Source organism: Scyliorhinus torazame, chromosome 18 (assembly GCF_047496885.1).
Source record: "Scyliorhinus torazame isolate Kashiwa2021f chromosome 18, sScyTor2.1, whole genome shotgun sequence".
Taxonomy (NCBI): domain Eukaryota; kingdom Metazoa; phylum Chordata; class Chondrichthyes; order Carcharhiniformes; family Scyliorhinidae; genus Scyliorhinus; species Scyliorhinus torazame.
Window position 1 is genome coordinate 18,294,724 of NC_092724.1, and position 13,642 is coordinate 18,308,365.

The window sequence follows — 13,642 nt, forward strand, 5'->3', positions numbered from 1 at the left end:
TGCCGACGGAGGAGAGAAGGGAAGATGTGTTTGGTGGAATCATGCTGGAGTTGGTGGAACTGGCGGAGGATAATTCTTTGAATGCGGAGGCTGGTGGGATCAAATGTGAGGACAAGGGAGACTCTATCCTGGTTCTGGGATGGAGGAGAGGTGGTGAGGGCAGAGGTGCGGGGCATGGATTGGACACGGTAGATAGCCCAGTCGACCACAGTGGGTGAGAAACCGCGATTAAGGATGTCAGCAGCACAGTTTGGGAAGTTGCATCATCAGAACAGAGGTGACAGAGGCGAAGGAACTGGGAGAATGGGATGAAGTCCTCACAGGATGTGGGGTGTGAAGAGCTGTAGTCGAGGTAGCTGTGGGAGTCGGTGGGCTTGTAATCTTTATTAGTGGACAGTTTATCCCCAGAAATTGAAATAGAAAGGTCAAGGAAGGAAAGTGTCAGAGATGGACCATGTGAAGGTGATAAGAGGGGTGGAAATTAGAAGCGAAATTAATAAATGTTTCCAGGTCCAAACGGGAACAGCACCGAAACAGTCATCAATGTATCGATAAAAGAGTTGTGGGATGGGGTCGGAGTAGGACTGGAACATGGAATATTCCACATACCCCATAAAGAGACTGGCAAAGCTGTGACCCATGCGGGTACCCATAGCCACACCTTTGGTCTGGAGGAAACAAGATATGGTAAAGGAGAAATTGTTAACTTAAGAGGACAGGATCAGCCAGACAGAGGAGAGTGGTGGTGGATGGGAATTTTTCAGGCCTCTGAAGAAGCGGAGAACCCTCAGACCATCCAAATGGGAACGGGGGTATAGAAGGATTAGACATCCATGGTAAAGAGGTGGTCAGGGAATAGGAAGTTGCTGATATGATGTAGGCATCGGAGGAATCGCGCATGTAGGTGGGAAGGAACTGGACAAGAGGAGAGATGGAATCAAGATAGGAAGAAATGAGTTTGGTGGGGCAGGAACAGGCTGACACGATGGGCTTACCGGGACAGTCCTGTGTGGATTTTGGGGAGGAGGTAGAAGCAGGTTGTCCTGGGTTGGGAGATTGAGGTTGGAAGCGGCGGAGGGAAGATCTACAGAGGAGATGAGGTCAGTGAAAGTTAATACTGTTATCCTTCTGTACATAACTTTCCCACTCCTGCCCCACTTACAGGTGAACACAAAATTGAAACAGATTCTGGATGTTTGGGAGAGTGGCCAAGGGGTGATTTCTCTGCACTGTTTCCAGAACGTTATTCCTGTAGAGGCATACACCCGGGAGGCATGCATGGTGGATGCACTGGGTGAGTCAGACTGTATGGGTAATGTAACGCTAAATAATGCTACACCATGCATTTACACCTTGCCTCTGGACTTTGCTAATCCAGTACTCTCTTAGCCAACCACCAATCTTACACCCTTTTGTAAACATGAGCTCATCCAAAACCTGGCTGCCCCGTATCCTAAATCACAACAAGGTCTTTCACCAAACACCTCTCTGCTCACTGACCTACAGCGAGGTCGCCTTGCTTTCAATCCAGGCCTCGCCCTCTCTTCTCCCTATCTCTGTAATCTCCTCCAGCCCGAAAACCCTGTGTGATCTCTGCGCTCATCCACTTCTATCCTCTTACACATCCTTGATTCCTTTTTTAATCACTCTGTCACTGTCAGCCGTGCCATCCATTGACAGGCCTTGAGTTCTGGAGATGCCTTTCCTGCTCTCCGCACCTCCGCCTCACTTCCTTCATGAAAGGCTCTCCTTAAAACTTAGCCCTTGGATCAAATTGTTGTTGAATTCCCTGTTGGATTTATTAATGGCTGTCTTAGATTTACGGCCCCTATTTCCGATCTCAACCACATGTGGAAACATCTTTCCCACGTTTACCTCATGAGATCTTTTTATTATCTTAAAGACCACTCAGTCGCCTCTTTTCCAAAGAAGCTGAGCTACGTTGTGCTATAAACTGGACTATCCTGAGGTGGTGCTGCACTTGATCACTAAGTTCTTTGTCTTTTCTTTGCTCCAGGCCTGCAGATGTTGACCAACAAGAAGCGCGGCGATTATTACGGCGTAGCTGCGGCCTGGCCGATGAAGCGACGCCGGCAGCTGGGGGTTCACATGCTCTGCCGAGCCTTGCAGATCTTTCTGGCGGAAGGGGAGCGGCAGCTGCGTCCGGCCGACATTAGGATAGGGCAGTGAAAGGGCGGGGGACACCTCAGACCCCCACCGAACGAGTGGGAAAGCTCGTCACGTTTTCGAATGAACCTTCGAGGCAGGCTGGCTCTGTCCCAGTTAGCTGAGTGAATAACAGGTAATGGTAGCTGAGCAACTGTATCTGGATTTCAACAGGTTTGCTTCCTTGCAATGGAACCCTTCAGTTGGCGCACCAGCCTGCTAGACTCAGATCATGAGTGTTCTTGCATGTGGCCTGTTAATACTCATGGACCTTGTGTCCCGGGGAGGAAGGAGAGATGGCACTCCCCTCCCCTCCTTGCATGCGCACCTCCAGCTGGTACATTCGAGCATTGCACTGCAAGGAGATATTAAGCTCTGTCGACTGGACACTTTTTTTTAAAATTTAGGTTACCTAATTCATTTTTTCCAATTAAGGGGCAATTTAGCGTGGCCAATCCACCAAGCCTGCACATCTTTGGGTTGTGGGGGCGAAACCCACGCAAATACGGGAAGAATGTGCAAACTCCACACGGACAATGACCCAGAGCCGGGATCGAACCTGGGACCTCGGCGCCGTGAGGCGGCAGTGCTAACCACTGCACCACCGCGCTGCCCTTGATTGGACACTATTTCTAAATAATGCAGCTCACCAGAACTTGGGGAAACTGAAGACTCAGTCAGCATTAGAAGAAGTTTCCGAACCATTATCATTTTCTCAACAATGATTTTTATTTCTGCGCTGAGCTTTCTTGTTCCCGCAGTTTCTTATCACCGTCGCACCTCCGGCCCGTGGTTATCGTGAAATTCCCACCTTTCCACAGGGGGCTCCTGCATTTTTCCCTCCCTGAGTTGGGAGTATGGCCAGGGGATGTACCTGCCTTTCCCTCAATGGATGATCTGTGACCGGGGGATTATTTTTCCCGCAATAGAGCAGGTGAAACCTCATTGTTGTGCACTGTCATTGGGGATTGGGTTAAAGGTACAACTTTCCCCACCCCCATCTTTCTTTTCAACACAATTTCATTGTTTTTAAAAATGCGCCCTTCTGTTGACCTCCGGCAGGCCGGGGTTGAGCAGTTCCTGGACCTGCTACTGTGTTGGTATTTGGCACCACAATCCTCCCGAGTGCTGCAGACACCATGTCTGTGACGCCTCACAATCCCATTGCTCTGCTGGAGTCTGTAACTCCTCCCGACTATCTGAGCAGGTCTAAATTGGTTAAACGGAGGTACATTTAAATGCTTTTAAGGATCAATGAATATAAAATAAGATGGCCTAGTGGTTATGGTACTAGACTGGCAATCCTGATTTTGGGGGTTCAAATTTCGCCCTGGTGAGTTGGGATATAGAATTGAGTTAAATTTGGTGATTTGTGAGCTGGCGACAGACCAATTGACCAGGAGAGCTTCAAAAAAACGACTGCATTTTTACACAGTGAGTGTAAAATAACCTGGAATGCTTTGCCAGAAACAGAATCATAATAATTTTAAATGGGAATTGGATAAATACCGAGGAGAAATATTTGTAGAGCTATGCAGAAAGAACCAAAGAATCACTGTGTTTAAAGAGCTGGCCAGCGCGATGAGCCGAGTGGCTACCACCTGTGTTATGTGGTTCTATGGTTCTAACTTCCATCAGGGAAGTGAACCTGCCAACCTCACCCATGTCTGTCCGTATAACTCCAGTCCCAAATCAATATAACTGATTTTGTTCATAGCCGTGGGACAACTACAGAATGGCGAGAGGCCACAGATTTAAATAACAATAAATTTAGAGTATCCAATTAGTTTTTTCCAATTAAGGGGCAATTTAGGGTGGCCAATCCACCTACCCTGCACATCTTTGGGTTGTGGGAGCGAAACCCAAGGCAGACACAGGGAGAATGTGCAAACTCCACACAGTCAGTGACCCATAGCCGGAATCGAACCTGGGACCTCGGTGCCGTGAGCCAGCCATAGTAACCACTGCGCCACCGTGCTGCCCTAGGATACAGATTTAAGGTCATTGGCAAAAGAAGCAATGTAGACAGGACGGGGACGCGTTTTCACACAGCGTGTGTTTACGATCTGGAATGCACTGCCAGGATGGCACGTGGCGCAGTGGTTAGCACTGGGACTACGGCCCTGAAGATCTGGGTTCGAATCCCGGTCCCAGGTCACTGTCCAGTGGAGTTTGCCCATTCTCCCCGTGTTTGCGTGGGTCTCACCCCCACAACCCAAAGATGTGCAGGGTAGGTGGATTGGCCACGCTAAATTGCCCCTTAGTTGGAAAAAAAAACAATTGGGTACTCTACATTTATGAAACAAAATGGAATGCACTGCCTGAGAGTGTGGTGGAGGCAGGTTACGTTCACAATAATAATCTTTATTAGTGTCACAAGTAGGCTCACATTAACACTGCAATGAAGTTTCTGTGAAAATCCCCTAGTCGCCACAGTCCAGCGCCTGAGGGAGAATTCAGAATTTCCAATTCACCTAATAGCATGTCTTTCGGAACTCGGAAGAAACTGGAGCGGCAGGTGGAAACCCACGCAGACACTGGGAGAACGTGCAGACTCTGCAGAGACAGTGACCCAAGCCGGGAATCGAACCTAGGTCCCTGTCGCTGTGAAGCAACAGTGCTAACCACTGCTATCGTCCCGCCCTCTGAATCGAGGCATTTAAGAGGGAATTGGCACTAGGTGCATTGCCCATTCGGACAGCTGGCGCAGAGGGAAGAGCTGAATGGCCATCTCCTGTGCTGCAACAGTTGTGATAAATGTGACCTAGCCAGTGAAACCCACATCCCAAGAACTGATACATCTTTTTTTATTCAAATGTGATTATTTTAGTAAGTTGTGTACAAGGGAAGGTTGAATCACTACAGTGCAGAAGGAGGTTATTCAGCCCATCATATCTGCACCAACCCTTTCAAAGAACACCCTACTTATTGCCCACAACCCACCCTATCCCCGTAATCCAATAACCCGACCTAACCGTAATTTACCACGGCCAATCCACCTAACCTGCACATCTTTGGACTGGAGGAAACCCACGCAGACACGGGGAGTACGTGGAAACTCCACACAGTGACCCAAGGCGGGAATTGAACCCGGATTCCTGGCGCTATGAGGCAGCAGTGCTAACCACTGTGCCATCCCACAGGGAGATTTGTTCTAAGTTTAACTGTCAACCTATTGTGTTGCACATGGCTTGGAAAGTACGCTAGCTGGCATCCGGTTCCATGGACACTCACATCTTCCTCAGTTGAGGCTGTACAGAGAGTGTGAGCAGGCAATTGGGCAGCGAGAGGTGATACCTGGATCTCAGCCTGATGCAAACTAATTATAAGGAGTCGCTGGATCGCAATTCAAAGCCAGGCATTGGCCATGTGGCTATTTTCTTTCTACTGCCCACCACTGACACTAGTTCAAGAGCTCTGAGGCCAATTGACTCAGACATCCCTGATTGACTCCATGCAATAATCAATCATTGGACTTCCTGATGGTTTTATTAATTGACTAAGGGGAGACTCCAAAACTGTGTGTATTTTGTTTCTGGTCCTCTTTCTTTCAGAACTTAACCCATCATCGAGCTGTATCATTGACCGCATACTGAATGTTGTCCCTTCAGACCTGCTGCTCTTAATGTTGATTTGTAAATAGTTCTTTAATGTTTTTTTTTTAAAATGCATCATACCTTTTGAGAAGATATTAAAAATTGGCCATTTTTTAAAAAGATCTAGAACAGGATAAGTTTGTATATTTATATTTCATACTGAACTCTTGAGGCCCAGGTAAAAGTTTCTTCATAACACGTATATAAGTCTCCAGTGGTCTATCAAGATTTTGATATATTAGACGTTTAAAACTTGAGGTAGAAAAACAGAACGGACACAGGCCTCGGCAGGCATAGAGCAGGGCAAGGAACCCAGATGGTGCCGCAACAACCACTCGGGAGGGCACCAGAGTGCAGGGGTGCAACTGCGTGTCGTACACATAGTTGGCGTCCATGCCGGGTGCCCCTGGACAAAGGGAAACCCCGGAGCGCTGGGGCCCCACCTCATGGTGAGAGCAGCGACCGCGGCCATTTTGGACGGCCCCCTAACAAAGGGAAACCCCTGAGTGCAGGGGCTCGTCCAATAGGTAAGTACAGGTGATCCCACAGGACCAGGGGGAGTCAGAAACTCTCCACCAGGGTTGTTACCTGGACCATAAGGGGACTCAATGGCCCAGTAAGTCTTCGCCCACCTAAGAAGCTTAAAAGCAGACATAATCTACTTACACGAGACACACCTGAGGGAGAAGGACGGACTGCTGGTAAGGAAGGGCTGGGTGTGACAGACATACCATTCATGTTATGGGACGAGGGTATGGGGAGTAGCAATACGAATTAACAAGAGGACGAGTTTTACAGAAAGCAAGAAGATACGGACCCAGGGGGACGGTACAACATGGTCAGCGGTGTCCTGTAAGGGGCACCAGTGGTATTGGTAAATGTGTAAGCTCCCAACTGGGACGACACAATTCATAAATTGCACTGTAAATTCTATGATAAAGAAGACCATGGCGGAAATCCCCGTCATTGGCATACACCGACTGATTATGGGGGGGCAACTTTAACTGCGTGCAGGACCCACTGATGGACCGATTAAACCCCAGAACAAGGAGAAAGACTGGCATGGCTAGGGAACTAGGAGCTTTTATGGAGCAGATGGGGACGGGGGATCCATGGAGGTTCCTGTACCCAGGAGAAAAGGAATTCTCATACTTTTCACAAGTGCACAAGGTATATACACCCGTATCGACTTCTTTGCAGTGGGGAAATCGGTGCTTCCAGGGATCACGAGAGCGGAATACTCCGCAATCGTCATCCCGACCACGCTCCACGCTACGTGGATGTGAGGTTAGAGATGGGTCGTGCCCAGTGCCCCATATGGAGGCTGGACACAGACCTCATGGCCGACAAGGCCTTCTGCCAAAAAACATCGCGGGCCACAAGCTATTACGTTAGTAACAACCAAAAGAGGGAGGTCTCACCCTCCACGTTTTGGGAGGCACTGAAGGCCGTGATTAGAGGAGAGATCATAGCCTCCAAGACGAGCAGAGATGGGGAAGAGGGTGACCAGGCAGCAACTAGTGAACTCTATTCTGAAAGTTGACAGAAGATACTCCGAGAGGTCATGTGGATCCTGGGGGACGTTGGGAGGTTCTCTGGGTATAAAGTTGAAAGTGGGGAAGAGTGAGCTGTTCGTGGTCCACGGTAGGGGCCAGGAGGAGAGACTGAGGGAGCTCCCGTTCAGGATAGTGGAGAGGAGCTTTCGGTACTTGGGGATACATGTGGCCAGGAACTGGGGTGCCCTGCACAGGCTCAACTTAACCCGGCTAGTGGAGCAGATGGAGGAAAAGTTTAAAAGGTGGGATATGCTCCCGCTTTCCTTGGCAGGACGGGTGCAGACTGTGAAGATGACGGTTCTCCCCAGGTTCCTCTTCATGTTTCAATGCGGACTTCTACAAAAAATATACCCCAGTCCTGGCCCCACGCCTAAGGGATATGTTCACGGACTCACTGGCAAGGGGCACTCTGCCTCCCACGCTAGTGCAGGCCACAATTTCACTGATACCCCAAAAAGATAAAGACACAACGGAATGTGGATCATACAGACCCATTTCACCTCTGAACGTGGATGCGAAAGTACTCGCAAAGGTCCTGGCCAAAAGGCTGGAGGGCTGCATACCGGATGGTCGCAGAGGACCAAGCGGGCTTTGTCAAGGGTAGGCAGCTCACAGCGAACATCAGGCATCTGATGAATGTAATATTGACCCCTCCCCCCAGGGAGAGAACGCCAGCGGTGATCGTCTCCCAGGACGCAGAAAAGGCCTTCAACAGAGTCGAATGGAAATACCTCCTTGAGGTACTGGAACGGTTTGGGCTCAGAGCAGGGTTCACCGCCTGGGTGAGGCTCCTGTACAACGCTCCCAAAGCGAATATCCAAACTAACCACCAGCTCTGAATACTTCCAGCTCCAGAGAGGAACAAGACTGGGCTGCCCCCGTCCCCACTCTTGTTCGGGCTAGCCCTGCAGGATGCAAAAAGCTGAAAGGGAATCTGGAGGAGAGTACAGAGTCTCACTGTATGCAGGTAAACGTACTGCCAAGGTTCCTCTGCCTGTTTAGATCCATACCGATCTTAACCCCCAAGGCCTTTTTCCAAAATGTAAATAGTCTAATCATGGCATTTGTGTGGGGAGGTAAGAACCCGAGAATTCCCAAACCGACACTGCAAAGAAGGAAAATCAAAGGGGGCTTGGCTTTACCGAACCAACAAAACTACCACTGGGCAGCAGCGGCAGAGAGAGTGAGGGTATGGGTACACAAACCCAGCACAGGGTGGGTACAGATGGAGGAGGCCTCCTGTAAAGGAACAACCCTCCGGGCCCTGGCTACAGCAGCGCTTCCACCCCCCTCGGCAAAATACACAACAAGCCCAGTGGTAGCGGCCACGCTGAGAATGTGGGCCCAACTGAGACAACATTTTGGGCTAACATGCCCCCATCTGCGGCAATCACAAAAATCTCCCAGCCATGCTAGATACCACCTTCAAAACACTGACGATCGGGGACTTTTACATAGGGCACAGACTGGCGACACTGGGCGAACTGACGAAGAAGTGGAAACTAACAAAAGGACAGGAAATGAGACACCTCCAAATAAAACACTTCCTACGCAAAGAGACAGCAGAGTACCCCTATGCCCCAGAAACCACACTACTAGAGGACCTGATAGGCACAAGGAGGGGGGACTTTGTGGGAAAATATACGGACAGTTATTGGACAGTGCTCAGACACCACTGGACGAGACCAGACAAAAATGGGAGGAGGAACTGGGGACAGAGGTAGGGTGGGGACTCTGGAGCGAAGCACTGAGCAGGGCCAACTCCACCTCCGCCTGCACAAGGCCTAGTCTAATGCAGCTCAAAGTGGTGCACAGAGCGCACCTGACCAGAACCCGGATGAGCCGGTTCTTCCCGGAGGTGGAGGATAAATGTGAGCGGTGCCAGAGGGGCCCGGCCAACCACGCCCACATGTTCTGGGCATGCCCCAGACTTGCTGGGTTCTGGTCAGCTTTCTCCGAGGCAATGTCCAAGGTTGTGGGGTTGAGGGCGAAGCCATGCCCGATAGTGGCAATCTTTGGGTTATTGGAGCAGCCAGAGTTACAGGTGGGGAAGGGGGCCAACGCCCTTGCTTTCGCTTCCCTAATCGCACGCCGGAGAATCTTGCTCGGCTGGCGATCGGCAGGACCACTCACAGCTGCAGACTGGCTTGCTGACTTCTCGGAATTTCTCCACCTGGAGAAGATTAAGTACACCATCCGAGGGTCTGAGGAAGGCTTCCTAGGTACTTGGGGGCAGTTTGTTGGCCTGTTCCAAAACCTGTTCGAGGCCAGCAACGAGGAGTAAGTTAAGAATAAAAAACCAAGATAAAAGAACCAAAGGACTGTGGGACCCGGAGGCGACATAGAACATACAGTGCAGAAGGAGGCCATTTAGCCCATCGAGTCTGCAATGACCCATTTAAGCCCTCACTTCCACCCTATCCCCGTAACCCAATAACCCCTCCTAACCCTTTTTTGGTCACTAAGGACAATTTATCATGGCCAATCCACCCAATTTATCATGGCCAATCCACCTAATGGATTCCACCTAATGGAAGGAAGGTGGGGAAACCACAAAAGAGGAGGGATGGGGGGGGCCAACCGCCCCCCCACCCCAGAAAATAAAAGCACAGCTGGAGGGGAGTTGGGGGGCCAGAGACCGATCCAGAAAGCGGTGGGGGGGGGGGGGCCATAGACTGATCCAGAGAGCGGCAAAATGTATTTAGGGTCAATTAAAAGAAAGACAAAATAAACCTTTCTGTACATTAAAGTAAATTAACGCAGGTAAGAAAAATGTGATGTATATATACAATTGTTTATAAATATGAGAAATGCCAATAAAAAGATTTTTTTTAAAAGAAGCTTAAAACTTCTTGATGGCTTTTTTCCAAAGGAGATGCGGAATAAAAATGGAATTTGATGTAATCATTGTAAAGCGGTGGTTCTGAATGTTTTTTTATAAAAATGTGACTCCTTCCCTCTCTTCCCCTTTGTCAGTGTGTGTGTGTGTGTGTCTAATATATATAAATGTCCCTCCTACTCTACCCTCCCTCTTCCTGTGCTCCCTCTGTGCCTTGTCCTGTTTCTGCTTCCCATTTGCCTTCCGTGCATTTCTTCTTTCTCCTATCTCTCTCCTTCATTGTGTTGAAGAACCCAGTTTTCAAGTGCAGAATAGGCTTTAAATTTTGGCAGATCCTTTCCAGCCAGGGCAATGGAATTGTGAAGTTAGTTATGAGCTAGGTACTCCAAGGTTTAAGGAGCAGATGGAAGTACAGTATGTGCTGTCCCTCAACAACATAGTCTGAAAACACAATGCAACGTTCCACATGTACATTGACACCCAGATCACCAACAGCTCTCTTGACACCCCCCACTGTCTCTATTTTTTTATTTTTTATTCGTTCATGAAATGTAGCTGTCACTGGTAAAACCAGCATTCATTGCCATTGAGAAGTGACGGTGAGCTGCCATCTTGAACCACTGCAGCCCATGTGGTGTAGGTACATCCACGTTGTTGTCAGGGAGGGAGCTCCAGGATTAAGCAAGGAGATGATAGGTTATTGGGGTAGGCAGATGCAGATTTGAGGTTACCATCAGATCAGCCATGGTCTTATTTAATGGAGCAAGCTCGAGGGGCTGAATAGCCTACTCCTGCTCTATATACATCATAGAATTTACAGTGCAGAAAGAGGCCATTCGGCCCATCGAGTCTGCACCGGCTCTTGGAAAGAGCACCCTACCCAAGGTCAACACCTCCACCCTATCCCCATAACCCAGCAGCCCCACCCAACACTAAGGGCAATTTTGGACACTAAGGGCAATTGATCATGGCCAATCCACCTAACCTGCACATCTTTGGACTGTGGGAGGAAACCGGAGCACCCGGAGGAAACCCACGCACACACGGGGAGGATGTGCAGACTCTGCACAGACAGTGACCCAAGCCGGAATCGAACCTGGGACCGAAGCTGTGAAGCAATTGTGCTAACCACTATGCTACCGTGCTGCCCTACATATTTGACCCAGCAACAGTGAAGGAACAGCTATATGTTTTCAAGTCAGGATGGTGTGTGGTTTGTAGGGGAACTTGCAAGTGATGCTGTTCCCATGCAATCCGCTCTCCTGATCCTAGCTGGTGGAGATGTAGCTGAACCAAATTGCATGATGGGAAATTTGGTTAAGTTAAGAAACCAAAGTTAACCACGGTAGCACAGTGGTTAGCACTGCTGCCTCACAGCACCGAGGTCCCAGGTTCGATCCCAGCTCTGGGTCACTGTGTGGAGTTTGCACATTCTCCCCGTGTCTGCGTGGGTTTCGCCCCCACAACCCAATGATGTGCAGGGTCGGCGGATTGACCACGTCAAATCGCGCCTTAATTGGAAAAAATGAATTGGGCACTCTAAATTTATAAAATAATAGTTAAGAAATATTCAGACTCAAGTGAAAAACAAACAAGTTCCCAATGATGGAAAGCACTGGTGTCCAGACACAAGACCTACCGCGGTGAAGCACAAGAAAGGTCACAAGCAAAAGATAGCTTTGTGGCAAAAAGGAAGGATGTTGAAACCAGACATTTTCAGACCCTGAGCTAGAGGGTCATCTGACCTCTGGTTGCAAGGGGCTGTTAAGGTGGGAAACTGCACAGGGAACATGAAACCGATGTGCCCTGTTTATCAGGCTCTGGGAAGAGTTACCTCAGTCATTTGAGGATCTTACACATATGTAATCCCTACAGCGCAGAAAGCGGTAATTCGGTCCATTGCGTACACACTGACCCTCTGAAAGAGCCACATACCTAGGCCCACTCCCCAATTCTATTGCCATGACCCCACCTATCCTGCACGTCTTTGGACACTTTTTTAAAATATATTTTATTCAAAATTTTTGGCCAACCATAACAGTACATTGTGATCTTTCACACAGTAATATAACAATATAAATAACAATGGCCAGTTTTTTAAACAAGAAATAAATAATATATAAACAACATCAAAATTTTAAAAAACAAAACTAAATGGCAACTGCCTTGTCCCAAATAAATACCCTCCAAAAAATACAATTCAGCCGTCCAGTATACAATTACCTATAACAACAACCTATACATATTATACTTATACACTAACATCCCTGAGAGTCCTTCTGGTTCCCCCCCCCCCCCCCCCCACCCCCGGGTTGCTGCTGCTGTCTTCTTATTTTCCATTCCCTCTATCTTTCTGTGAGGTATTCGACGAACGGTTGCCACCGCCTGGTGAACCCTTGAGCCGATCCCCTTAGGACAAACTTAATCCGTTCCAGCTTTATAAACCCTGCCATGTCATTTATCCAGGTCTCCACACCTGGGGGCTTGGCTTCCTTCCACATCAACAGAATCCTGCGCCGGGCTACTAGGGACGCAAAGGCCAAAACATCAGCCTCTTTCGCCTCCTGCACTCCCGGCTCTTCTGCAACCCCGAATATAGCCAACCCCCAGCTTGGTTCGACCTGGACGCCCACCACCTTCGAAAGCACCTTTGTCACCCCCACCCAAAACCCCTGTAGTGCCGGGCATGACCAGAACATGTGGGTGTGATTCGCTGGGCTTCTCGAGCATCTCACACACCTATCCTCTACTCCAAAAAATTTACTGAGCCGTGCTCCAGTCATATGCGCCCTGTGTAACACCTTAAATTGTATCAGGCTTAGCCTGGCACACGACGACGATGAGTTTACCCTACTTAGGGCATCAGCCCACAGCCCCTCCTCAATCTCCTCCCCCAGCTCTTCTTCCCATTTCCCTTTCAGCTCATCTACCATAATCTCCCCCTTGTCCCTCATTTCCCTATATATGTCTGATACCTTACCGTCCCCCACCCATGTCTTTGAGATCACTCTGTCCTGCACCTCCTGCGTTGGGAGCTGCGGAAATTACCTCACCTGTTGCCTCGCAAAAGCCCTCAGTTGCATATACCGGAATGCATTCCCCTGGGGCAACCCATATTTTTCGGTCAGCGCTCCCAGACTTGCAAATGTCCCATCTACAAACAGATCTCTCAATTGTGTTACTCCTGCTCTTTGCCATGTTCCAAATCCCCCATCCATTCTCCCCGGAGCAAACCTATGGTTATTTCTTATCGGGACCCCCCCAAGGCTCCAGTCTTTCCCCATGCCGTCTCCACTGCCCCCAAATTTTCAGAGTAGCCACCGCCACCGGGCTTGTGGTGTATTTCTTCGTTGAGAACGGCAACGGCGCCGTCACCATAGCTTGTAGGCTAGTCCCCCTGCAGGACGCCCTCTCCAATCTCTTCCACGCCGCTCCCTCCTCTTCTCCCATCCACTTACATGCCATTGAGATATTGGCGGCCCAGT

General features: G+C 49.3%; 2 protein-coding genes across 3 annotated transcripts in view; one reads left to right on the plus strand and one right to left on the minus strand.

The window, feature by feature from the left end:
* LOC140394990 (uncharacterized) overlaps nucleotides 1–10,232 on the plus strand; it is a 29,174-nt gene extending 18,942 nt beyond the window's left edge. Inside the window, exons 8-9 of one of the 2 annotated variants that reach the window (XM_072482264.1) lie at nucleotides 1,165–1,294; nucleotides 2,018–10,232. In XM_072482264.1, coding sequence (XP_072338365.1) covers nucleotides 1,165–1,294; nucleotides 2,018–2,190 — 303 coding nt within the window. In that variant the 3' untranslated portion in view covers nucleotides 2,191–10,232. Of the gene's footprint in view, nucleotides 1–1,164; nucleotides 1,295–2,017 lie in introns of those variants that run through there. The other variant, XR_011936085.1, reaches the window with a different exon arrangement.
* The window catches only part of abhd8a (abhydrolase domain containing 8a), a 60,575-nt gene that overhangs the window by 1,686 nt on the left and 45,247 nt on the right, over nucleotides 1–13,642 (minus strand). The gene's annotated exons all lie outside the window — the stretch shown is intronic.